Source organism: Aspergillus luchuensis, chromosome 5 (assembly GCF_016861625.1).
Source record: "Aspergillus luchuensis IFO 4308 DNA, chromosome 5, nearly complete sequence".
NCBI lineage: Eukaryota > Fungi > Ascomycota > Eurotiomycetes > Eurotiales > Aspergillaceae > Aspergillus > Aspergillus luchuensis.
Window position 1 is genome coordinate 2069936 of NC_054853.1, and position 27462 is coordinate 2097397.

A 27462-nucleotide genomic window follows, 5' to 3' on the forward strand; every position below is an offset into this window, starting at 1 on the left:
AGAAAACAATCCATCAATTTCTACTCACACTGTTAACCAAGAAACTGCGCAAACAGAAACGAATTCTGCGATGGAAATTCGAATGAGGGCAAGAAAGGCGGAGGAGGCACGTTTGATGATAGTTACTGCGGGCGGGTTTGTCAGCTGCAAGTTAAGACTTCTTTGACATCAGCCAACCACAACCATGGCAAGCCGGTTGTGTCACACTCCTTCAATCCGAATCGCACACCGTGTGATGCTATGTTGTCTTGGAGTCCGACGCTTGTTCTTTGTTCTTTCGATTCCAGCATTGTTTCTATCTTCTTTTCGGTATCTCTAATTTGGGTTTATTTTTACTGATATCTGAAGTACCTGTAGGCCTGAGCAGTGATTGAGTAGTACAGTATATACACAGTGCTGGGTTGGATGCAGTTTCCCCTATCTCTTCCGGACTGGGCTGCATTCCCCTGCATGCATGAAGACAGTTGGTGCTAGGAGATTTGACGCCACAGGTAGCTTGTTGGAAACCCCAAAAGAAAACATCCCTTGCGGACATTTTGGCGACATCTTAACCTTGGAGTTTGCTTGGCCCTAAGCCGACTATGCTTAACTGGTAGTACATAGATTTGACCAACGCCGACTGACAATGCCATCTATGCCTTTCTCTACTGGTTGCATCTCCAGGAACCAAAGAAAGTAATCATATGTTCGCGAGTCATGGCCAGGGACGCGTCCATACTCAGGAGGCAAGGTAGTTCTGCGTGCCTCTCAAAACAGAGCGGAAGTTGCACAGAAATCTCCATCATCCTAATTCACCGCGGAGCGCCACGTTACCGCATTTGGGCAGTGATCTCATGTTCATGCGGCTTTCAGCTGGATTGTAGAGTGTTCGCACCGGTATCTCCTTTGCAAAAATAGCCCTCGTTTTCTGAGGCTGTTACATGGGATAGGCGCATGTCAAACACAGTGGTTTTTTTTTTTTTTTTTTTTTTTTTTTTGGGAAAGGTGAAAGATAAATTGATTAATTGCAGAGCCAAATTTCTAGTAGTTAGGAATGTAAATTTGTTGCATGCGCTTCACTGCTGCTTATTCGATGTCGTGAGATCTGAACTGAGGTATCTCTGACCTACAGGTATAGAAGTACACCCTCGATAGCTATGTCCTCAAGTCAGTGCTATCAGTGGTACCACTTTTGAGTTCGGTCTGCAATGCCACGCATTTGCTCGGTGAGTGATATGTACCCCATTGAGCAATAGAGACCGATGTCTTGAAATGGCAATGAGTCATTATCTGTTAGGTCTATATATGGATTTAGCCTGGTTTAAACACAAACACCACCACGGTCAGGGCGAGGTGAATCGATAAGAAGAGGTTATTACCAGCGTTCAGAAATGGCAACAAAAGTGCAGCAGGCATGATGACAGTATGTACCTGTGTTAGCCTGAGAGCTTGAAGGAAATAACGGATCACCTGACTGAGACTCACATGATGTACTGCATGGAACCGGCAAATCGCCGACCAGAAAGAAATGCCGACATGCAGGGTGTGACGACATCACCAAGACATAACCTTAGAATGTGGTGCTGCACGGAAATCCTGCGAGCCAATCCTCGTCTTCCGTTGAGGGGAACAAACACGGGAGCTTAACCTTTTTGCCAGCATGACCAAAAATGCATATCTCCCCGAGCGGACTTGTGTACAGCGAGACTGCAGGTTGCGACACAGACGACTATTCTCCCCCGAGGTTGGAGCCATGGACAGTGGATCCTAGCGACTTGGGGAACCGCCAAGTATACGTCGATTCGTTGCTGGCGGCGGGGATTTCAAACAAACTTTCCCAGACCCATATCATACCCGTGTTATAGGATCAAAGATACGAAGCGTCAGGGGAGGCCCGAGACACACCAATGAGTTGATCAGCTCCACTTCCCCGGACGATGTCCGACACCAAAGCTCCTGTCGCACGATGGATGAAGAAGAATAGCACGGGCGGTAGCTAGCGGCGTGGGGGTGAGAATCAGCCGGACAGCTTCTGGTTCGAATTCTAACTGTCTTCCCCGCATTTGTGATGCTCTCCGGCATCTGCGTGCGTCCAACCAGGACCCTGGATGGCCCAAGCTGGGTGGAAATTCCCCCCACGCCTGCCACTCCCCCGGATTTGCAGGTGGCATCACTCTTCTCATGTGTTTCCTGGAAGCTCGATCACACCGTAAGAAGCAACAAGCTTCTTGCCTTGTCTTGGGGCATATATAGCTGAAGCTTGCCCTCAGTTTGGAGTCGCAACAGGATCGTTCCTGCACCCTGTCTCTGCCTGCATCTTGACTCGCCTGCCAGAAGTTTCATCATGGCCGACAGAATCATCACCGACCATGACGCCATGGGCGAAAAAGCCGAGATCTCTCATGAGGAGGTTGCTCATTTGGCACAGTTGACGCCGGAGGAGAAGGTTTTGGAGAGGCAATTGCGGCGGCGGATTGACACCCTCATAATGCCGCTGGTAATTCTGGTTTATCTGATGAATTACATCGACCGGTATATCTCACAGTTTCTTGCCATTGGGTGACTTTAAATTGCGATGCGCTAACGTCTTTCCGTCTTTGATAGGAATAACTACGCCGCTGCGAAGCTTCAAGGATTAGAACAGGACCTCTCACTCGATGAAGCCAAGTACGAGACAGGACTGTCCATTCTATTTGTGGGCTATATCCTGATGCAGGTCCCATCAAACCTGCTCCTCAACTACATGGGCCGTCCTTCACTATACCTTGGCTTCTTCACGACAGCGTGGGGCCTCGTCTCGGCCTTAACCAGCCAGGTCTCAAGCTACGGTGGCATCGTGGCATGTCGATTCATTCTCGGCTTGGTTGAGGCACCATTCTTTGCGGGTGTTCTCTTTTACCTTTCCAAATGGTACACCAAGAAAGAATTGGCCCTTCGCATGAGTATCTTCTACTCTGGCTCATTGCTCAGCGGTGCCTTTGGAAACCTGATCGCTGCGGGCATCCTTAACGGTCTTGCCGGCAAAAGAGGCATGTCAGCCTGGCAATGGTTATACATTATCGAGGGTACCATCACTGTCGCAATCGGTCTGACCATCTGCGCTGTGCTACCCGACTTTCCCGATACCTGGAAATTGTTGTCGCCGGAGATGAAGCATGTCGCCAATCGCCGCTTGGCCATTGAAGCAGCCGAAGCGGATGTTGACGACGGCGACAAGATGAGCCAAATCAAAGGTCTGAAGCTAGCCTTTACGGACGTCAAGACCTATGCCCTGGCCATTGCGTACATGTCTCTCACGGCCGCAAGTGGGTTCCAAAACTTCTTTCCAACTTTGACAGAAACCCTGGGGTATAGCCATATCATCTCTCTGCTCTTGGTAGCACCACCATACATATTCATGGTGGTATACAGTCTCTTCCACTCCTATCTCTCCGATCGTTTCGCCCATCGATACTGGTTCTTTGTCGGCCCCATCCCCATCACCATCGTGGGGTTTATTATCTTCATGACCACCCATTCCTTCGGGCCTCGGTATTTCTCATTCTTCCTCATGGTCTTTGTCTTTGCCCAGAACGGCACGATATACTCATGGATCGCGAATGCGATTCCCCGACCTCCCGCCAAACGCGCTGCCGCATATGCGTTCATCAACTCTCTGGGAAACTCAGCCAGTATCTGGACTCCGTATACCTATCTGGAAAAGGAGGCTCCGTATTACTACACGGCCTTGGGGGTGTGCATCGGAATGCAAGTTCTAGGCACTATCATGGCGACGTTCCTGTACTTCCATCTACGATCGCAAAACAAGCGATTGGCACGCCTGGAGGATGAAGATGCGATTTTGACTGAGAAAGAACTTCGTCGACTACAGAAGACGGCAGATGTAGAGGGCATCGACATCGCGGCCGCCCGCCGGCTCCAGAAGGGGTTCCGATATGTAACTTGAGTATTTGCAAGCAATTATTTAGTTCTTCTCTTAATTCCTTCACAATACACATGTTAACACCCACTCGGGTCACGCCAGAGCTTCACAACCAAATCACAAATAGCAGTACGTAGTAGTGTATAGAAGTTATCGTCATCAGTACATGATTACCCAAGTACAATTACGGGGATACGGTGCTAATAACATTCACCTCCTCGACCAGTTCCCTCTGTGAAGCTAAGCCAATGTATGAATAGACCGGGAACCTCATGGTCCCCGTGATGTCAACCTCGTATCCCGACTTCATTTGCACAACGAACCAAACCACTGCATTTCTCAAATTTCGCGGACTACAGATTGTACATTACTGCTGCTCTGATAGAAAAGCTCGGTCGGAATGTCTCGCTGGTGGCTCGCCTGTACCAGCTTCCCTGTTCTGGCGGTATATTTCTCCGTCTTCCATGGGATGGATCAGTGAGGATGGTCGCTAACTCAGATGTCCAGGGAACTATGAGCGCTATGGCAACTGTATTCGGTATTTGTGCAGTTAGCTATGGATGGCTGGAAATTGATTCTTTTGATGTGGGAAGTGTGGTAGTAGTGCAGAGTTCTTGGTGAGTCTCCATTTCCGATATACTTCAGCCTTGGGGGGCTGCCGATCATCGCATCTAAATGATTTAGTAGGGCCGTCACGATCGCGGCTATATCGCTCGCACTCTCCGCCACAGCTGACCTTGCCCTCCTTCTGATCATGATGCTCAAATTGGATGCAGTGAGAGGATACCTCGCGACGGCTTTACTCTACTTCGTATCCTCTATGCTCCTATTCAGTCTAATCGGCGTGACTGTGGACCAACCACCATATACCAACCCCCCTCAAACACTGCAATATACGCAGAACTTCTACTACGGCATCTTCGCCGCCACTCTCTACCTCTTCATCGCAGCGCTCCTAGCAATCTACGCATGCGGCGTCCGTACCATCCACCTAAGCATGCAAGACCGCCGCATTATCGAAAACACAAGCATCGTGCTGCGCGCCTTCACGCTCGCCGCATTCCTCCTCGGCGGCGCAGCCATCTACATCCCCATTGAAGGATGGTCCCTAACAGACTCCCTCTACTGGTCCGCATACACCATCCTCACCATCGGAATCGGCAACATCGTCCCGAAGACCCATCTCGGCCGTAGTCTCCTAATCCCCTACGCGACGGGAGGCATCACCTGTCTAGGACTATTCGTCAGTTCGATCACCTCCTTTTCAAGGAAGATGGGCGAGCTGCGCCTGAAGTTCGAGCTCGAGGCAGAAGGTATTCACCTCCACGGATCACCACATCGCGACATCGTCAAACTTAGGCAAATCAAGGTCCACCGGCAAAGCCGCCACCGCTGGATCGTATTCATCTTCTCCTCCTGCGCATGGCTCCTTCTCTGGCTCGTCAGCGCCCGCATTTTCAAGTCCTCCGAGCGGGGCCAGGGATGGACGTATTTTGAGTCATTGTATTTCACGTTCGTGTCGCTGACGACGATCGGATACGGGGACTTCTATCCAACGAGTAATCTGGGAAAGTCATTCTTTGTGTTTTGGGCCCTGCTGGCAGTGCCGGTTATGACGACGTTAATTGGGGTTGTTGGTCAGGTGGGGTTTCATACGGTGGTTTATTTTGTAAAGAGGGCTGGGAGGGGGTGGTGGTCGTGGGGATTTTGTGCAGGGCGTATTGGTGCGTTTTTGGATGGGAGGAGGCTGGATATGCCTGCTTCTGCTGGGAGTGTGTCCGGTGCTGTCGACATAGAAAGACAGTACTGCCCAGCTTTTCATGACACACTGAGTCTCGTCCCACTTGAGAGGCAACGCCCAGATAACTACTTCAGTTCTGCGGAACACAGACTCCACCTCACCGAGGAGATCAAGATTCTTGTGGACATCCTGAAGGAAGACAGCAGAGATATCGATCTACATCGTGAATGGGCACGTATTGTATCTCTGCTCCGTGTTGATGGAGGTGACGGAGAAGAAGTGCTTGCGGCTGAGAGTCATCGTCAGCAGGTTATCAGAGAGGTGATGTCCGTGAATCAGTCAACGACAGAAAGAAATAAGGAGATTCTGTGGATGGTCAAGTTGCTGGTTGAGAAGTTGTGTTTTTGTTTGAGGGAGGATATAGGTGAGGGTAGATAGGGATACGGTATTTATGGGCATTTCTCGTTCATCCCTTGCTATGCAGGGAGCCTGACAGGATGTCTTACAGTACATAGTCGACTCGTTGATCGATGTACAGCATGTTTATTGCAGCTGTTGATGGATGATGATCATATGAATAACTTCTCCCAGCGATTCACTGACACTAAAGTCAGGTGCAGTTCTCTACAGAAAATAGCAGAACAGTAATACTATCTTCAGGACGGACTGTCTACTTCATTCATACTTATGCAGTGGATAAGACCATCTTAGTCACGCATGCACTTTGAGTACCATATGACTAATTCTGCATATATACGCGCACAGTCATTCATAACTAATTATACAGTGTCACCAGTCAGCCGGCATATATCTGAAGCTGCTTCATTGCAAATTGGCAAGCTATAGCTATAAGATACTATATTTTCGCATATACAATAAACCGAGGACAATCAATTGGTTTGACTGCTGCCAAACTGGAAGAGTACTACTGTTGGTTAATGGTAGATGATGATGTATGGCAACGCTTACTATACTACTAGGGGATGTGATCTATAATATCAGCTGTTGTTTTCTTTCAAATATTGGCTACTACTACTGCTACCAATCTCAATCGTTCAAGTGTACTACTAGTCTGCTGTAAGGGTGGTCAATGCTCAAAAATTGATGATCGCAGTGACTGCCAGTTCATGCAGTGATATATATTTACGAGGTTACTAGTACAAACTACTGTAGTAGTACCTAAGGCAGTGTGAGGGCACAAATATGGTAGTAATGATGATCATAGTTTCAAGACAAGAATAAACCACTTCTCAGCATAATAGTACTTGATATTACATTTTACTAGGTAGCAGTCGTACGTAGTATACTTTCGAAGTGAGGAAACCCCTCTACTATGCATACTGCTACAGTACGGCCTAGTCTCGGCAGTGGCCCGCCCGAGGAAGGATCCCCCGGTAGTAGCCGCCCGCTGTCATCTTAATTCCAAGCTCGCCTTCAAGGCAATGTTGAAGGCAAAGTGTGACGCTGTCAATGTACGTATCCAGCGATACAAGTGGTGGATTAGCAGTTGAGTTTGGCAGCAACCAAGATAGGTAACTTGGGTATTCTCCTGATACGCTGTAGCAGAGAAAAGCATAAAACAAACGAGCACTCACTCTTCGGATGACCTTCCCTTGGTATCGCGGTTCTGGAACTTTTCTTGCTCATGGACTGGCGGGCAGGAGTTTGGAACCCGCTCTTTCAAAACCATGTGGCTGTCTGGTGGTTGGACGCGAAAGCAAAATGACGTCGATTGTCACATTCCCATCAACCAAGCTTGAGAACTGAGAAGCGCATTTCGGGTGTTATTGGACGTGTAACTGGGGAATTTAAATCTGGGTGAGGTATTTAGTACCATTGCGTTGGTGGTATGCAGGATTACTACCGAGGCCTTTTTGGCAGGGTAGGACAGATAGCTGGGATGTTGCAGATTCGCATACTACCTTCGTATACCTTCCGTGCCAGCAGCCAGAACATTGGTCCAAGCTGGCTGGCTGTACTGGTGCAGCGGGAAATGCCTGCCAGCGACCGGCAATCATTTGTCGTGGCAATGTGGACTGTCATTGGCCGGAGCAGAGGTGTCCTGGCAGAGTTGCAGCAGAGCAGGAGTGACACAGCTCAACCATAGGTCCGTCTTCGCAAAGATTGGCATGTCCATCCCCGCAGATGATATCATACCACATGGTTGGTAAACAGAGCACCACCAATCTCGTCCGTGGCGGTAACAAACTGTGGGAGGGAAATGGGAAAGGAAGGAAGTGTCCCATCCATCCCTTGCGTCGCCGGGCCTTTCTCTTCCTGTCCAATGATGCAAAGCAATGACCATCACTTGTCTGGCGCGGGGGCCGTCAAGGCCGGGGGATGAGAAGGATGCCGATCCGGGGATTCGTCGATCGTGGCGGTGGCGGACGACACTGGTCCGTTGTTGAATGGGAGATGGGAAGATTGGTCTCAGGGCAAACAATTTGGTTCGCCTGAAAATGGGAAGCTGAGTTGCTGCATTAATGAGAACTTTGGTTTCAGCATCGCCGGATTGAGAGGGCAGCCGAGTCACATGACGTTCACGGGACAATCCAGTCGTTGTATATAATCGGCCAGTCGCCCAATCGTTCATGGGTCGTTCATCCCATTGTATAACGCTACTGCTCAAATAGACGTCTCATAACTCACGTTCCGATTCAATCGCAACGGTCACTCTTTACAACGACGACACCCGTGCTTTGCCTCAGTTCGAAGAGATACCCCATCATTCTATATTATACCGTCATCATGTCGCCTCTCAGCCAAATGTCGCGTCCTCTTGTCCGCAGTTCCAGCAACGTGCGATCATTCTCAATTGCCATCCCAGCTCGACGCGAAGGGCAAGTGATCAACCCAAAGCCCCGTGGATATCTGGCCGAGTAAGTGTGAACCTGACTGCTATCCAACTATCTCCTGTATTGGTTGTGTGTTCCCCTTTCGGAGAGTGCCGCGGGGGAAACCACTGCCGGGCCCTGTTGCAATGACGTCATGGACTGTTTCGGAGCACTGTGATCCACTTCTCCCTCTTCAAACATCACTGCGATGGTTGCAAACAGCACCAGCACCAGCACCACCAGTAACACCCGAAGCTAACCGTCACTTTCACATGCAGCAAAGAGCCAATCACCCGCCGGGAAGCCACCAGTGAGCGATACTTTGTCAAGACCCAGCAGCCAACGCAGACGCAACCTGAACAACCCGAGACATACCAGATGGTGCGGCAGAAGATGCTCGAACACCGTCGTAATCTAGACGAGTTGGACCAATATCTGTGAGTTATACTGTTGGTAGAAACACAAATGAGCATTTCACTGACTGGTTCTGTTGCAGCCAAATTCTCGGTAGAAAGCAGGGCCCCACGAGCTATTACTAGACGACTTGAAAACTGTTTCATCGGCTTTTCGTCCTTGTTTCTATTTTCGCTTTTGATGGAACCTTGATGGTTCCCTTCCTTTACTTTAGCAAACACCCAACGGTCACGATACTTTGATTCCTTGTGAAGTCAAACTGTTATCGGACCACCCCATACGAAACCCCCGCCGGATTGTCAAGCAGGATCTTATGATGATGACAGTAGGGGGATTGCGATATGGAGGAGATGGAACTAGACTGAACTGGATTTGCATGTATATAAGTATTACTACTGGTAGTATGTGGTATATGGTCAACGGACCAAGGTTATGGTGTGAATGAGACATGTCATTATTATCCCTTATTCAAAGGTTACACACAGAAACAATTATGGAGTAAAGCAGTGGTACATGCTAGCCTAGCGATAGGACTATGGAGTAAATATATTGAAATAAGCCTGCTATAATGAATGCAATTATTACACTTTTAATTTGAAGACTGTCGTTGTCGTACAAATTCCACTTACTACTCCCGCCAGGAACTGATGAGCACGGTCGGGGTGCACTCATTGAATGGCAGGTACAAAGTACCAAGCACAGCTTCGATATGGGGCAATAATAGGTATCATAATATATATTAAATATAGCAAGAACACCAGATGCATGCCAACTTTCATCTGCCCACTTACGACTCAAGTATGCATCTTAGTGCGTTCGGAATAAGAGACTATAGAAACTCCGTACCGTTCATCCCAGTAAGCTGAGGCAGCTAAGGCAACCAACCATGTGTAAGATTATTTGGCTATAAAGATAACACCCCTTACCCATGTTCATCAAACCTTTCATAGGTTTTATCCTGCGCCGCGCACGAATGACTACTGATTGCCGAGTGACCAGCTGTCTAAGCTTCAGTTTGCGACCGTAGTAAACAGTCACATAAGGCTGATCGGGCTCGGAAGCGGCCCGATCGGTAGGCTGGACAGGAGAGGGACAGCTGGGACAGGACAGGACAGGGACATCACACCCACCCTCTCTGCTGTAGGCTGCAGGGCGCCACCACCACCCAAACGGGTATAGATCCACCCCTGAGGTACGTAGAGAAACTGTGGCCGGAGATAAGAACCTGAAGGAAAATCCCGAGGAAGATCGGCATTTCGGCGGCTTGTATGAGCGAGCCTCGGAATCAATATTATAAATGCACAAGTGTCGAATAATGAGTTAGTGATTGACTTTGGTGGCGGTCCTCGTGTCAGGTCGATGGATCCATGATTGACCTCTTGGTATACTATTTTGAGGATGGAGCGATTGTGTCATTGCAAGGATTCGGTATGTTTATCTGATGGAATTACTGATATGGTAATCAATTGATTGCCGAGACAAGGTATTGGTGATTGCTAGGTAGGGTGATGTACACAGCATGTATGGCTGCTGGGAGGCTGCATGTGAATACGGCCGGTGAGATTTTAGAGTGAGGTGATTTACAGCTCACTCACTCCCACGCACTCTGCACTTCAGGCAGACCGGGATCGATGTTCCGGAAACTATTACCCGGGTTTGTGTTAGAAAACAATACATAGAAATGTAGATCTTGTTCAAGAGGTGATTCAAGGATGAGTGTTTTGGGGATATTGAAAATGCATGTACTTGCTGTCTATTGTCATCCCTAGTCCCACAGCACATCGTCGACCCTGAAGGTCCAAGCTCCAAGCTTGCAAGTTGCAAGACGATGAGACACGTTCCATGCCCAATGTTCTGGAACACGACAATGGATTGCAGGCGCCACTAGGATCCGTGAGACGAGAAAGCTCCAAAGGCCGAAACGGCAGGGGATCGTGGTTAGGAGAGCCGCACAGTTCCGCTGAGTCAGCGGAGAGATCCAAAGGCGAGCGTGACTGTAGGCATTGCACCAATAGGCACTCTTCTTCCAATGTTTAATCCGCTGACTCAGAGGAAAAGGAGAGACAGAATTCCGTCGAGCGGAGATTCGGCCGTTTGATAACGCCGACTTGACAACTGTCAAGCCTGATTGGTCACAGAAACTGACAGAGAGCCACTCACGGCCCTGGATTAATCCAGAAGACCCACTAATGTTGACGAAAGAGGAAAAATCAGCGGAAGTGGCCCGCGCCACGATAGATTGGGAAAAAAAAGAGTAAACAGATTCTGCTTGCAGAAGCCACGGAACCGATCCCCGGCCCCATCCTGGCAGGCTGCAAACTATCTCTCACATTCCACTAGTCCAAAATCATCGCCTTTCCTTACGTACCTGTATCTGGACGGCCTGATGTATGGGAATCCTCCTGACTCAGCGGAGCTTTTCACACACCCGAAGTGCCCGGTGGATCTCGGAAATGGCCTGGATCCCGATTCCCTGAAGTTTTTGGAGGGCCCCCACCGACTCCCCCAGCTGCGTGGTAGGAGTATATGAGCTTTTCGCTTCCCCAAAATGCCCCCGGCCGAAATGACCATCCCTACTCCCGATCGACAGGGTGACCCTTGACTTTCACAGCATCGTCAAGTCATTCCTCATTGAAGCCCACCATGGCGGAGGATCAGGAGAAAGTCTCCTACACCCTCGGGGTTCCCGAAGGCAAGGAAGATACCGACAGCACCGCTACCGTCCTCGATGACGATCCCACCGTCACTCCTCGCAACCCCAGTGCCAGTCGTGCCGATGGCTGGGCCATGATGTCCCAGGTCAAGCAGCAAAATGAGCGGGACATGCAATCCGGCTTCAAACGCAAGGAACTCGGTGTCACCTGGAAGAGCCTCTCCGTCGAAGTCGTCAGCGCCGAGGCCGCCGTCAACGAGAATTTCCTGTCCCAGTTCAACATCCCTCAGCACATCAAGGAGTCCAAGAACAAGCCGCCGTTGCGTTCCATCCTCTCCAACAGCCATGGCTGTGTCAAGCCCGGAGAGATGCTTTTGGTTTTGGGTCGGCCCGGCTCCGGTTGCACCACCCTCTTGAAGATGCTGTCCAATCGACGCCTCGGTTACAACTCGATTGAAGGTGATGTTCACTATGGATCCTTGACATCGGATGAGGCAGCCCAGTACCGCGGCCAAATTGTCATGAACACCGAGGAGGAGATTTTCTTCCCCACCTTGACCGTGGGCCAGACTATGGACTTTGCGACTCGTCTTAAGGTTCCCTTCAACCTGCCTAACGGCGTCGAGTCCCCCGAAGCCTACCGCCAGGAAGCCAAGAACTTCCTTCTCGAATCCATGGGCATCTCGCATACGAACGATACCAAGGTGGGCAATGAATATGTGCGTGGTGTCTCGGGTGGTGAGCGTAAGCGTGTCTCCATTATCGAGTGTCTTGCGACTCGTGGTTCCGTTTTCTGCTGGGATAACAGCACGCGTGGTTTGGATGCCAGCACGGCCCTCGAATGGGCCAAGGCTGTTCGTGCCATGACAGATGTGTTGGGTCTGTCTTCCATTGTCACCCTTTACCAGGCCGGAAACGGTATCTACGATCTGTTCGACAAGGTGCTTGTGTTGGATGAAGGCAAAGAAATCTACTACGGCCCTATGACTCAGGCGCGTCCCTTCATGGAGGATCTGGGCTTTGTTTGTCGCGAGGGTTCCAACGTCGCGGATTACCTTACCGGTGTCACGGTCCCCACTGAACGCATTATCAGACCAGGCTACGAAAACCGCTTCCCTCGTAACGCGGACATGATTCTCGCTGAATACCAGAAGTCGCCTATCTATACGCAAATGACCTCCGAATACGATTACCCCGACACCGATCTGGCACGCCAGCGCACTGCCGAATTCAAGGAATCCGTCGCCCAAGAGAAGAATAAGAAACTCCCCAAGACAAGTCCCTTGACGGTTGACTTCATTGACCAGGTCAAGACCTGCATTATCCGCCAGTACCAAATCATCTGGGGTGACAAGGCCACCTTCTTCATCAAGCAGATCTCTACCCTGGTTCAGGCGTTGATTGCTGGTTCACTGTTCTACAATGCCCCTAATAACTCGGGTGGTTTGTTTGTCAAGTCCGGTGCTCTGTTCTTCTCCCTGCTCTACAACAGTCTTCTGGCCATGTCCGAAGTCACCGACTCTTTCAGCGGTCGCCCGGTTCTGGTCAAACACAAAGGCTTCGCATACTTCCACCCTGCCGCCTTTTGTATCGCTCAGATTACTGCCGATATCCCAGTCCTCTTGTTCCAAATCAGCATATTCTCTATCGTGGTTTACTTCATGGTTGGCCTCACCATGTCCGCCAGCGCTTTCTTTACCTACTGGATCCTTGTCTTCACTGCAACTATGGTGAGTAAACGTGAATATCCGCTTGTTGCCCGGATTTGTACTGACGTCTCGCATAGGCCATGACAGCGCTGTTCCGCGCGATTGGCGCGCTTTTCAGCACGTTCGATGGCGCCTCCAAGGTCTCTGGTTTCCTCATCTCGGCTCTGATTATGTACACCGGTTATATGATTAAGAAGCCCCAGATGCACCCTTGGTTCGGCTGGATTTACTGGATCAACCCCATGGCCTACGGTTTCGATGCGCTGCTCTCCAACGAATTCCACGGAAAGATCATTCCTTGTGTGGGGACCAACCTCATTCCCAGTGGAGAGGGCTACGGTGCAGACGGACATCAATCATGCGCCGGTGTTGGTGGTGCCATCCCCGGAAGCACCTATGTCACTGGTGATCAGTACCTGGCTTCCCTGTCCTACAGCCATACCCATGTCTGGCGCAACTTTGGTATCCTCTGGGCTTGGTGGGCTCTCTTTGCTGCCGCCACCATCATCGCGACGTCCCGCTGGAAGTCTCCCGGTGAGAGCGGTTCCTCCCTTCTCATCCCACGCGAAAGGATCGATGCCCATCGCCAGGTTGCCCGCCCCGACGAGGAATCCCAGGTCGACGAGAAAGCCAAGAAGCCCCATGGTGACAATTGCCAGAGTGAAAGCGACCTTGACAAGCAGCTTGTCAAAAACACCTCTGTTTTCACCTGGAAGGATCTCACCTACACGGTTAAGACCCCTAGTGGCGATCGCGTGCTCCTTGACAAGGTATACGGATGGGTGAAGCCTGGCATGCTGGGTGCCCTGATGGGTTCCTCCGGTGCTGGTAAAACCACTCTCCTGGATGTATTGGCTCAGCGCAAGACTGAGGGTACCATTCATGGCTCCGTCCTTGTTGACGGTCGTCCTCTGCCCGTTTCCTTCCAGCGCTCTGCCGGTTACTGTGAACAACTTGATGTCCACGAGCCTTTCGCCACTGTCCGTGAGGCCCTGGAATTCTCCGCCCTGCTCCGCCAGCCTCGCCATGTGCCTGCTGAGGAGAAGCTCAAGTACGTTGATACCATCATTGAACTTCTTGAACTGCATGATCTCGCCGATACCCTTATTGGTCGCGTCGGAAACGGACTGAGCGTTGAACAACGCAAGCGTGTCACCATCGGTGTCGAGTTGGTCTCGAAGCCCAGCATTCTCATCTTCCTGGACGAACCCACCTCCGGTCTTGATGGCCAGTCTGCTTACAACACTGTCCGTTTCCTGCGCAAGCTCGCCGATGTCGGCCAAGCTGTGCTCGTCACCATCCACCAGCCCTCTGCGCAACTCTTTGCTGAATTCGACACCCTACTCCTCCTCGCCAAGGGTGGAAAGATGGTCTACTTCGGTGACATTGGTGACAACGGCCAAACCGTCAAGGACTACTTTGCTCGCTACGGCGCCCCCTGTCCCGCAGAAACCAACCCGGCCGAGCACATGATCGACGTGGTCTCTGGCGCGCTCTCCCAAGGCCGCGACTGGCATCAAGTCTGGAAGGATTCCCCCGAACACACCAACTCACTCAAGGAACTCGACTCCATCGTTGACGAGGCCGCCTCTAAGCCCCCTGGCACCGTCGACGACGGCAACGAATTCGCCATGCCCCTCTGGCAGCAAACCCTCATCGTGACCAAGCGCTCCTGTGTCGCCGTCTATCGTAACACTGACTATGTGAACAACAAGCTTGCTCTCCACGTCGGCTCGGCCCTCTTCAACGGCTTCTCCTTCTGGATGATTGGCAACCACGTTGGTGCGCTCCAACTCCGTCTCTTCACCATCTTCAACTTCATCTTCGTCGCCCCCGGTGTCATCAACCAACTGCAGCCTCTCTTCTTGGAACGCCGCGACATCTATGACGCCCGCGAAAAGAAATCCAAGATGTACTCCTGGATTGCCTTCGTGACTGGCCTTATCGTCTCCGAACTCCCCTACCTCTGCATCTGCGCTGTCCTCTACTTCGCCTGCTGGTACTACACCGTCGGCTTCCCCTCGGATAGCAACAAATCTGGTGCTGTCTTCTTCGTCATGCTGATGTACGAGTTCGTCTACACGGGTATCGGTCAATTTGTCTCCGCGTACGCCCCCAACGCCATTTTTGCCTCGCTCATCAACCCGGTCATTATCGGAACCCTTGCCTCCTTCTGCGGTGTCCTAGTCCCCTACACCCAGATCCAAGAATTCTGGCGTTACTGGATCTACTACCTCGATCCCTTCAACTACCTCATGGGCAGTCTCCTGGTCTTTACCACCTTCGACACACCTGTCCGCTGCAAGGAATCCGAATTCGCCATCTTCGATCCTCCCAACGGCTCGACCTGCGCCCAGTACCTCCAGGATTACATGATGGGCGCCGGCGCGCGCATGAACCTCATCAACCCGGACGCCACGGCTGACTGCCACGTCTGCGAGTACACGCGCGGAAGCGATTACCTGTATACCATCAACCTGAAGGATTATTACTACGGGTGGAGAGATGCCGCGATCGTCGCTTTGTTCGCGATTAGTTCATATGCCTTGGTGTATGTGCTGATGAAGTTGAGGACCAAGGCGTCGAAGCAGGCTGAGTAGAGAGTTTCTTTCTCACCTCGCTTTTCCCTATTGGCATTCGGCCAGTCCAAAGATGACTGGCCGACTATTATAGACGTACATATGCATACATACCCCTTTGCTTACTTACATTACCCCACCAACTGTCTTGCATATAGACCGATACACCGTTTTTTTTTTCTATTCTTATCTCCACTTCTTTTTTCCTTTTCTTTCTACAGATCGTTCTGATTGTCTGTTAATTTGGGCAGCGTCTGTGTGATGCATTTCCACATTTGCACCCTCTTCTCTCTACTTCATTTCGTTTTGAGGCTCAGACTCCTTCACATTTGTCTTGCACGCCTTGTGGAGTAGATCTGTTCTATTCTTTTACCAAAATATTGACTTTGACCTTGATCTTGATTCTTGTTTTTGCTCGATAGATGAATACGTGTCGATGTGTAACGCTGCATGTGGATGGATGGTTATTGTTTAATGGATAGATGGAATGGCTGTTAGCTAGCTAGATCATGGAATTGTATCTCATGAAAAATCCGAGTCAGTGTTTACTTAGTATTATTACATCCAATTCCCCGTAAATCCCACGGCATAGTTCCAAGTTAATAAGCTAATAATAGTGAATGAATGCTTCAGAGTCGGCCCCAAAGAAAAAGAAAATACTCAATGTATAGATTACCTTCATTTTATCAAAGTCGACTTCTCCACAACCTTCCCCGGCAAGTCCAGCATGATCTAATACTCAATAGAAGGCATTTTTGGGGGGCTTTTCCAGAATCCAACTGCCGATTGTGAGCATATAGAGCATATAGCAATTCGACTTTGATATATACGACTAGTACTAACTTAAGACCAAGTAACTAGTATATAGTTGACGGCGGATGTAGTACTATTTCATTCACCACGACCTTATCCCTCAACCATCATCATCGCACCAGAGTCTTCCAACATTCGTCGCATCCCGGGGATCACGAAATCCCACTGGCAATGATGGCAATAGACATCGACGTATGTTGATCAAGTATTGACCGGTTATCTTGGGCGATGGGGATGAAATGAATAAATGGCAAAGGCAGAAACTGATTCCGGGCGGTCGGGGGAAGAGGGATCCATCAGCGGCGGGGACAGCAAGTCATAGTCATGGGCGGGCCGAGTGAAAACCAGCATCAGACATTGCGCAGCGCAGATAAATACATCCGCGATGTTTCAGTAAGTACTGATAGCCGTCTGACTGCATGCTTGTGTATGTACTACATGGGAATCATCCGAGCCGGTACAGGGGATGGGATGGTTGAGTGGCTTGCATGAACTGAAAGAAGGCGCTGCGTCATTGCGGGGAGCTTCTACAAGAGTCAAACAATCGCGAATGTTGAGACAATTGCGAATGTTGAGGTGGTAGGTTTCTGATTCCTGCTGCTATGGAGGCAAGGTTTCTCTTGTCCTCCGGGACATCGTGGCTCTTGCTATGTACTGTCTACGGCTGACTAGGGGGAATACTACATAGCTCATTTAGCTAATGGAGCTTGTAGGATCTACCGGCAGCGTGGTCAGTCAATGCCAATGACACCTGCAGAACGAAGAGCTCTCAACCTGGACATTGGTGCCTCAGCCATGGAGACCGAGCAGTTTCAGAAGCATGAGTCTGAGACGACTGGGGAATGAGGAGACTGCAGGCTGCCATCATGGCGAGGCAGTTTTACTCGGCCGTGGTTGATGAAACTTTATCAAACATGGGCCATCTGAAGCTTTGGTGATGGTTAAGCCCGGTCCGGGAGATTCTCTGCAGTGACTACCGTCTCTCTTGGTGTCACCCGATCCGAGGCCGAGACTGGACTGCTTGGATTCCTTCTATAAGCGATGTAGTCGTGGACGATGCACCGATCTCACAGATGGTGCATTGAGAGTGGCCGTGCAAGAGATCCCGGTGGATACACAACAGATAGTCGTACGGATGGGTCCGATCTATATCTATCTATCTACGTCTCTATCTATGATCAAGATGGACCACCAGTTAGGAGATCAAGGCCGAGAAGCGAGCCATGCGCCATCTGGTGTACGTACACCCGGGGCGAGATGGGACGAAGAGCACGGGATCCAAGTATAGTAGCAGCAAGTGACCGGGAGATAAAACAGTCTGGAGCAGCGATGATGTTGCAATCGGGACGGATCCAACCATCCAACCATCCATTTCATCCAATTCTCCTCCCCCTGACCCGACTCCACCGAGAGTCTGGAAACCTCGACCTTTCCATTCACTCTTGGGCCGCCATGATTGGCGACTTGCCACCACCACCACGCCATGGGCTCCACCACACAGACGCTGAGTGGTGGGACACTGAATGGGGCCCAAACCAATGGCGGACCGGATAAAGTAAAAAAGGAAAATGGTTTGCAAATGGTGAAAACTTTCCTTTTGGTCGGCCCGGCGGGACTGGAAGGGAACTGGAAGGCAATTGGGTGGCCAGCCAGGTTTTTTTTTTCTTTTCTCCTCTTCAGGTACCACAACGTGTGATCTGGACCCATTCATTCATTTGAACAATCCCTCAGTTGGTCTATGGCTGTCACATAGAATGTGATTGACTTGACTTGACTTGACTTCTCTGCAAGGAGAGAAAGACCAGATGACGATGACCAGCAGGAGGATCCCTGTATCAAGTCTGGAAAGAAGGGATAAGGAATAGTAGTTCTGCAACATTGGCCGGTGAGCTGTCAGTTGGGTTTCATCGTGCAGCGCTGATCCTGCATTCAATTTCTCCGGCATCCCAGCCCGGCTTTGTCTTGTCTTGTCTCTCTGATCGCCAATCACGCCCATGTGCCATGAAGTCATGCTCCCGAGTCTGTCCACATCCATCAAGTCCTCGTCCCGGTTTTCTGCTTAAAACCACCATCCCGACGGGTCCCCCTTCTTTTCCTTCTCACAACAGTACTAAGTATTGTTCCTTTCTTTTAATCCCGACTGTGGATGTCTGCCGTGGACTTAATTTGGTTTTATCTCCGACTGCACATCCATTCCGCAGTCTCTTCCCTACTTACTATTTCCGCAGCTGGTGCTGTTGGTCTAGACTGAGACTTATTTTTGGTTCGGCACCTCCTCCCCGTGGACTTGACTTGACTTGCCTGTATTCCACACGGCCGTTGGGAATTCCCACGCTGCTCTCCACCCACTTCCACGCTTGAATACTTTTATCCACCTTTTTTCTTTTTCTTTTTTCCCTTCCCGTCGCGGTTTTTCCTCCTGCAATTCCGAGTAATTCTCCAGTTTCCTCTCCTACTGGGAAGAGTAATTCCCATTCTCCATATCTATCATTCCAGTCCCCCCCATCATCACGGTTACCCACCTTTTTGACACTTGCACTATTATTCATCGCTTTCTCCCGTCTGCCTCTCTCATTCGTTGAAGTGCTTTATATTGCCGACTCTCTCCGAATTTATTGCCCTTTTTTTTTTTTTTTTTTTTCTTTCTTTGTTCCCGCCTCCCCAGCTATAACTATCTATCGCGCATTCCTCACTTACCATCTGCCCCCTTACTTCTTTCCACTCCACACCTGTCTTGGCTTGACATTATCCTGATTGTCCGCGCAGCTGGCTGCTCGGACTGTTCCAATGTCGGAGTCACCTCGCCATGACGATGCCTCCTATGAACTCCTAGGCCGCCAGAACAGCTGGGACGGCAACGACGAAACCCTCGTCCCGCGCAATTCGGGCGAGCCATCCGCCCCCTCCCATCCCGAAGGCGAACCTCCGGCTGCTGCAACAACAACAGAGGAGGGCGGCCCTAATGAAACCACCAGACCCGCGCGCGTTCGATTTCGCTCCGTCAGTAACAACAATGAGACGGTGCCGGAACGCCCGCCCATGCCGCGCGGGGATTCCGAATACTCCCTGCGCTCAGTGCATTCCTTCGTCCCCACGACCGCTCAATCGACCGATCTGGCCGACTATTTCGAACGCGACTACGCGCAGGAACATGATCCGGTAGAGAGAGAAGGCAACGATGCAGAGAAACGCTCCTCGCCCACCGCCAATGAATCTCGAGACACCTCCCTCGACAAAGATGAGTCGCAACAACCCATCTCCGCCAAGGACCGCTGGAGGAACGCCAGCAAATTGCTTCGCCAGAAGACCGTGCTCTTGGGTGAACGCCTCGGTCGACCGCTGGATGATGTAGGTGACTTGGGTGCCGCCATGTTGCCCGATGATCTGGAGGGCGGCTATCCTCCCCGCCGCAGGGGTGATGAGAAGGAGCCTCTCGATCCCCATGGCCGTAATGACGAGCCGCCTCCCCCGCCGAGTGCCGAAGCCCATCGCCTGGTTCGCAGCATGACCCAACATAACATGCATCAACGCCGGAAGCCCAAGTCGGCCTATGCCAAGTCGGGACAGGAGACGCCCGATGGACTGGGTCGTCCGGACTCGTGGTACGGAGCTGGCACTCCGGGTGGTCGCGGCGGTGGTGGTATCCTCTCGCAGCTGCTCAAATTACACGCCCAGCAGCAGGCCAACCGGGACAATATGTCCATGACCGACTCCTCGGATAACGAGTCCGTGGCATCCTCCGGCACCGCCACGCCTCGGAGAGACTTTTCCGCGGGCACCTTCTCCTCTGGAACGGCGACGCCCAAGAAAGAGAAGGTCAAGTGGTACAAGAAGTCGAGTCATCAGTCCACCGCTTCCCTGGTGGAGGCGTCGATGAACCTCAGCCGAGCGAGTTTGCCTGCCTCGGCAGACACTCTGGTGAACATTCCTAACAAGAAGAAGGGCAAGAAGAAGCGCAAGACCCGCCTCGAGGACGAGATCCGCGTGACGGTGCACATTGCTGAGATTCTGGCCCGCCAACGATACATCATGCAGCTCTGCCGAGCGCTCATGCGCTATGGTGCGCCCACTCACCGTCTCGAGGAGTACATGCAGATGACGGCTCGTGTTCTCGAGGTCGAAGGGCAGTTCTTGTACCTACCCGGGTGCATGATCATGTCTTTTGACGATCCGGCTACGCGTACGGCCGAGGTCAAGCTGGTCCGTGTGGTGCAGGGAGTCGATCTGGGTCGCTTGGCGGAAACGCACAATGTCTACAAGAACGTCGTTCACGACATGATCGGGGTGGAGGAGGCCATCCAGGAGCTTGATCTGATCATGAAGCGGCCCCCGCGGTTCAATAAGTGGATTCTGGTGGTCACCTACGGATTGGCGAGTGTTGCCGTCGGCCCTTTTGCCTTTGACGCCCGCCCCATCGATATGCCTATTATCTTCTTCCTCGGATGCTTGGTCGGCTTCATGCAACACGTGCTGGCGCCCCGGTCGGTGCTGTACTCCAACGTGTTTGAAGTCACGGCAGCCATCTTGACGTCGTTCCTGGCGCGAGCCTTTGGTTCCATTTATGCCACCGTCGATGGGACGCACGAGCGTCTGTTCTGTTTCTCCGCCTTGGCTCAGTCCTCGATCGCTTTGATCCTACCGGGTTTCATGGTCCTGTGCAGCAGTCTGGAACTGCAGTCGCATCAGATGATTGCCGGTTCAATCCGCATGGTCTATTCCATTATCTACTCCATGTTCCTCGGCTATGGCATCACGGTCGGCACTACCATCTACGGGCTGATTGACGGCAACGCGGCCTCGTCCACAACCTGCAAAAACGAGGACGTGTGGGGAAGCAAGTACATTCAGCATTTTATCTTTGTTCCGATCTATGTGATTTTCTTAGCCATCATCAATCAGGGCAAGTGGAAGCAAGTGCCCGTGATGATCGTCATTGCCGTCTGCGGCTACGTGACCAACTACTTCAGCACCCTCAAGCTGGGCTCCAACTCCGAGGTGGCCAACACGGTCGGAGCCTTCACCATCGGTCTTTTGGGTAATTTGTACAGTCGGCTGTGGCACGGACACGCCGCCACAGCTATTCTTCCGGGTATTTTCGTGCTGGTGCCGTCTGGCTTGGCATCCAGTGGTTCCTTGCTGGCCGGTATCCAGTATGCCGACGAGGTGCGCGACAACCTGCGATCGGGAAACACGACAGCGACCGACAGCACCACAGACTCGTCGATTGCCAGTCTGGGTTTCGGTATGATCCAGGTCGCCATTGGCATTACGGTGGGATTGTTCGTGTCTGCCTTGATCGTTTATCCCTTCGGCAAGCGTCGCAGTGGTCTGTTCAGTTTCTAGAGTTGATCTTTGATAATTACATATACACCGAGCGGTTTTGGATTTATTCTGTGTTACGATGCGTTGAATCATGTATTTCGGGATCTCGTGTTGCATTTGAGCCGGCTTTGCATAGATATGATTGATTGATTGATTGATTGATTGATTCATTTATTTACTACTCTTTATCTCTACTTTTCTTTATTTCGGGTCATTGCAGGGCAATGTCTAGCCTTGATACCTTGGTTTGCTGGATAGATAAAATAGCTTGGATATAATGACATGGTGCCGAATTCTCCTTAGAGATGAAAATTATGGTTCGTAACCTATAGTAGTGCGAGGTGTCTCCAAACCGACCTCGATGAAATAAACCCCTGCATTTTCCCAGCGCATGAAACATTGAATGTCCAATCGAGCATGTGTGAACCTATTCCATGCTTCAAAGTCCGCCTAAGCTGAAAGAACAGCCACTGGTCTGTATCAACTTAGACTGATGACTATGGTAGAGTGCTCAGAAATCCTCGTAAGCAACAGAATTGTAATAATTTATTCACAGCCAGCCAGCAGTACCCATTGATAGTATAACTAAATCTTGAGACAGACAAGGGACCATTCCACCTCGTCAGAAATAATCATACCCCTGATGCATCTCGATACAACGTTCGTTGGATGTAGTCTTCCAAGACCATGTCGGATGTCAGACTGGTCAGTATCTACCACTATCACCCAGCAAGTCACGTTAACGTCAGCAACCCCCAGGCCGCTGTCTCTACCACTTTTTAGATAAATGTCATCCGTGGACTTGGATATCATCTATCCCCATTCCTCTTCTTGTATATCTCGTAGAAGTGCTTCGCATGTTGATGATGTTCATATTCAAGGCTTGTTGTGAGCTCAAGTTGCTTGCTCTCCCAGAGCCATACATCGTAGACATTCAGCCCCTATTCCTTGGTGTCTTGATTTCTAGCCATCTTCGGCCGCTCGATTCTCCATGCATGCAGGCATACATACATACAATAAATTTATTCCAAGTATCGCATATCACACGGCGCATTCCTCAACTCTTTGAGGGGTCTGGTCTGGTCTGGACCACCCACTCAAGCGTAAGTACTCTTCTCTTCTCTTGTCTGATGAAGTAAGTCATCGTAGCGTAGTGTTTCTTCGTCAAATCATCCATACCCATATATATTATATTATATTATATGTCTGGGTTGTACAGAGGTTCAGCTTGAGCTAAGGGGTTTTCTTTGATGTATGTAGTTGGTGGGTACTGAAGAGAGGATTTGATATGTCTGTTTGCATTAGAAGAGGGTTCCAATCGTCCTGAGTTTATATTTCTTCTCGCTTGCTCGATGGTGTAAGAGAATGTGGGAAGTAGAAGATAACTTCTCCGTCATACTTTCATTGTGTAAGTAGGTGAGATGCGCGCGGCTTTTAGTTGATACTTTGTAGTGTGAGCAGGGTTGTAATCATCGGGAGGTGGATGAAAATGATGCAAAGGAACGAGTCGATACTCGGTGAACTGACTGTTTCTAAAAGGCAAGATTCAATCGTGGGGGCAATACTCTCTGTTCAGAAGCAGAGGATAGTTAGATAATGCAATGAGTATCTCGCCGATGTAAAACATCCAGCAAACGGCCAAGTCTGTCGACTGGGTCATACGCCCAGTTTTTTTCTCCAAATCGATTGTGATTGGAGGACCGGACCCCGTGAACCTCACGATGTGACGGCGGAGACGTTTTCTGGTTTGATTGTATCATGCAGTTGCTCTGGTCGTGTGACTGGAATCTTTCGTATATGTAGTAATGAAATGAACGGTGGATTATGTCCTTCTGATTCACGCATAATCATGATCGTTGACGACTCATACCATTTGGCAATGTAGTAGATGACGAGAAGGATTCTTTGTCCGTTGTATAAGCCTGCCTTTGAATATGCAGCTGCAAACAAGGCTTTCAAGATGATGAGGCGTTGAGCGATACACTGCCTCAGCTTTGAGTCCCCAGAGGCTTATGTCCTCCTGTCCATGTACCTTTGTAGTCACCGACGACACATACCTTAGGAAGGTCGTTGAGTATGAGAACGATGCTGTGTCTGAGATGTACTGATGCCAGAGCAAGTCTTTCAAAGCCAACGGGCGTTGAACGATATACCTTTGAATAAAGACATAGCTTGAATGCAGAGTCTCTAATGCCTTCTCCGAATATCGAGGGAGACTTCGCATCGGCTGTACCCTTGTCCAGCATGGACAACTGATCAACGTGAAAGCTATCGTACCGGGTAGAACAACGGCAGCGGCAACCTCATAAACCTTTTCTCAAGGGTTTTGAAAGCGAACAACCTCTCGCAAGTATTCTGATTGACTCGGCGACCGGTAAGATGCCCACTGAATAACGAAATCCCGGTCAGCAAAGTCCCTAACACCATCCTCCAGTAAAGACCGAGGAAAGATTTCGGAGTCTGCATATGTGGCTTCTCTCGTTCGATATCTCATCTTGCTTGTGACGTAGACAGCAGGAGAAGGCTAATGAGCCTTCTCTTCAACCAAGAATGATGATTCGTGTCTTGCTCACCGCGTATGTATGGCAGCTAGCCATGCCACGATAGATAAATACCCCGCGCCGATGGTTCCTTTGAAAGGAATTGGGTACTCGCATTGCGAGCCCCAGGCACACCAGACAGAGTGGACTGGAGTCATTGTGGTTTTGTTATCACGATCATCCGGCCATCGCATTAGCTACAACACTCCTGAAATGAGGAAGAATTGTGAGCGAGATTGCTGCGGTTGTTTCATAAACCACAATTCCATTCCACTCTGCCTATGATCAATGCCTTGCTCTGTCGGACTGTAAACTCTGTTTGCAGATGTGCTGTACCGCCATTCAGTCTGTTACTTAAGACTGGCTGCTTTGTTCGACTGACATTTGATGGTATATATACCGGAAGCGCCCTGAATCTCTGGGCTAGCCCTGTCGTTGCCGTTGGTAGACTCTCGGCTTCCATAGTCTGAGATTGGGAAGGCCATCCTGAGGAATGTTAGATGTAGTGCGTCATCCTCGTCATGAGCCATGAGTTTCAGGAACCTGGCAGTCGGCCAGTGTTGGTGCTCAGATCTGGACTTGCAGCGACGAACCATGGGCGTTGTCACCGCATCTTCGGGCGGACGATGTTCAACCGACATGTCTATATCATCGTCTTCGTTAAGCACCACTAACTAAGACAAGCTATCGAAGTGATAAATACAGGTTGTATTGTTTCGACAGTGCTGCAGTGACGGCCCATGTAGCGGACAAACATCTCCATAGAATAGCCGAAAGGAGAGGCGACTATCGAAAGAGTTGAGAGACTTTGCCCATGGAGCTGCTGAGGATGTGCCTTAGTGATAAAATATGCAATTCGCACGCAGCCGTAACCAGTAGCTGGCAGTGAGAGATCCCACAATGGCGTCGCTGAACGCATGGGTAATAATTTGTACCCAGCTATATATGTAGACTCTTGAAAGAATGCAGAACTAGTCAACTGCTGATGGAGAGGGCATGTTCGGTCCTGCTATATGTAGGTATCCATGAAGATAGGAAAATGGAAACTCCCGCGGTATGTCTTCATCGTGCATCAGGGAGATACCACAAGAGCTTCTTCAGTTGCAAGGTCATGCTAAGCTCCAGTTCCCTGGTGGTAAAATATGCAGCCGCACAGTGATTCCTTGACTGTGTCGCGGGACAGCACACAGGCTCTGCGGCTATCAAAGCCATTCGTAGTACATTCCATGGTGATAGAATATACAATATAGAGGACAGTAAGTCGTTATCTTCGACCGAGTAATTCTATTGCTTAGACACTGCTAAGATTTCCTTTAGTGACTAGTTTCAGAGACACCCACAATACGTGCCCTGGTGGTAGAAGATGCTGTTCGAGCACACCCTGTAGCTGGCCATTTGTCGCCACGCATAGCGCTATAGAGATGAGGTGGCGAGATCAAAACGACATCCCTTTCTGTTTGGGCCATCGATGACCGTGGAGAAGCAAGATGCAAATGAGTTGTGGAAATACGTCGATTGTTCCTCGCAGGCCTCCAGCTCCGTGACTCTCCTTCCATGACGGTTCATATATGAGCTGATTTTTATATCCGCAACAGCCACCATAAGGGAGTGACTGAAGCGACGTACGTGCATTCCCTTTATATATGCTGGGTTTGCATAATCGTTCGTACCAAGCTCAGCTGGATGGGATATAGATCCCGAAGACCTTCATCATGCGCTCATCAAGCGACGGAGGGTCGACGGCACTTAATGCACATATTGGTAACAGGGTTATCGTCCAAAAGAGCCGAGACTGTGTTGTCGATTGAGCTCGAGTCATCTTCGTCTGGGGGTCGACCAACGGCAGTGCCGGGTTTATGAGATAAACCTATGAGCGCCGATGCTGTACAGCATGAAGTGAGCTCGGGTCTCCTCAATCTGCATGAGTAGGTTGACCAGCGGCAGTACCGGGTTTGTGAGATAGTCCTTGGTGCACCTTAGAAGCATGGCCGGAAGGGAGCTCGGTTTCCAGCCTTTGTTTGCTCCATGAAAAGAATGCATCTTGTAAGAGGTAATCTCCAGGTCCGAGGATAGCTAATAGCCTTATCAAACAAGAATGTTTGATTTTAACAACAGTCATAGTGTTTGTAAACTGGGACTGGATACTGCGGAATTGAAGCTTTCGCGTTTGATGTTGATTTTGAGCCTTGCCTCATTGACGACAGAGTAACGGCTACTGTATCAGCTGCTGCAGATTCGACGGATCTCACAGCTTCATCGCCCTGGTAGCTTGAGTGAAGCCGGAATCGTGGCGGTGTCATTCATTTCTTGGGTAGTAGGCAGGAAGTGGCAGCTGCCAACATAACTCCAGAGCTTGCGGGAAATGTGGCCTGAAGCTTCGAATGTAGGTACTCGGTGATTAATTATCCAACTCGTACGAGCGTAATCAAAATCTGCATGAGGAACCTAAGGGCGCTTTGCAAGAGACTTATACAATGTTGGTGGTTCAAGAGCGCCTTGCTTGTGGAGGGGCGGCATGCCAACATGGACTTCATCCAAAAGCCTCGAATGGAAGAAGCCAACTTTGAGTATATGACTCTGTAGACTCGTCTTGTGTTTGTAGTAATAGATAGCAGCCTGCAATTTCCGACCTCGCTCAATGGGTGCACCTTCTTATAGCAGACTGATTGTCAAAGCTTGCTTCAACTTGTTGGTCGGCGCCGCGGCAATGGGCTATCGCTGAACCGGTCTTCCATAATGGAGCCTCCACTTGCGTCTTATCCTGAATCATCGTTGCTAATGTCAAACATACACGAATGACTCTCGGGTAGTTCATAGCTACGACCACCACGTAGTCATTCCAGCCGTTGCGACCGTCATCTTCTTCCGGAGCCTAACCATGTAGGCGTGAGGCGAAGAGGAGCAGAACGAAGTCTTATGGATCAACTAGAGTCGGTTGAATTGCAAGAGCCGTGTG

At 50.3% G+C, this 27462-nt stretch overlaps 6 protein-coding genes across 6 annotated transcripts; 5 read left to right on the forward strand and 1 right to left on the reverse strand.

Annotated features, from left to right (window-relative positions):
* Positions 1-2323: 2323 nt before the first annotated feature.
* On the forward strand, positions 2324-3925 carry AKAW2_50679S (putative MFS transporter; the record flags this gene model as incomplete). Its single annotated transcript, XM_041690524.1, has 2 exons — positions 2324-2511; positions 2584-3925. The coding sequence occupies 2 exons, from the start codon at positions 2324-2326 to the stop codon at positions 3923-3925; spliced, it is 1530 nt and encodes a 509-aa protein (XP_041544100.1).
* A 376-nt stretch (positions 3926-4301) lies between these two features.
* On the forward strand, positions 4302-6080 carry AKAW2_50680S (potassium channel family protein; the record flags this gene model as incomplete). Its single annotated transcript, XM_041690525.1, has 3 exons — positions 4302-4346; positions 4409-4518; positions 4589-6080. 3 exons carry the CDS (start codon positions 4302-4304, stop codon positions 6078-6080), a joined length of 1647 nt encoding a protein of 548 aa, XP_041544101.1.
* A 2310-nt stretch (positions 6081-8390) lies between these two features.
* AKAW2_50681S (uncharacterized protein) lies at positions 8391-8917 on the forward strand (the record flags this gene model as incomplete). Its single annotated transcript, XM_041690526.1, has 2 exons — positions 8391-8521; positions 8755-8917. The coding sequence occupies 2 exons, from the start codon at positions 8391-8393 to the stop codon at positions 8915-8917; spliced, it is 294 nt and encodes a 97-aa protein (XP_041544102.1).
* Positions 8918-11533: 2616 nt separating this feature from the next.
* AKAW2_50682S (putative ABC multidrug transporter) lies at positions 11534-15852 on the forward strand (the record flags this gene model as incomplete). The annotated part of the gene is made up of 2 exons (XM_041690527.1): positions 11534-13273; positions 13330-15852. 2 exons carry the CDS (start codon positions 11534-11536, stop codon positions 15850-15852), a joined length of 4263 nt encoding a protein of 1420 aa, XP_041544103.1.
* Positions 15853-18355: 2503 nt separating this feature from the next.
* On the reverse strand, positions 18356-18679 carry AKAW2_50684A (uncharacterized protein; the record flags this gene model as incomplete). The annotated part of the gene is made up of 1 exon (XM_041690528.1): positions 18356-18679. The coding sequence occupies one exon, from the start codon at positions 18677-18679 to the stop codon at positions 18356-18358; it is 324 nt and encodes a 107-aa protein (XP_041544104.1).
* A 752-nt stretch (positions 18680-19431) lies between these two features.
* Positions 19432-21987, forward strand: AKAW2_50683S (threonine/serine exporter family protein; the record flags this gene model as incomplete). The annotated part of the gene is made up of 1 exon (XM_041690529.1): positions 19432-21987. One exon carries the CDS (start codon positions 19432-19434, stop codon positions 21985-21987), a length of 2556 nt encoding a protein of 851 aa, XP_041544105.1.
* Between the last annotated feature and the right edge of the window lie 5475 nt (positions 21988-27462).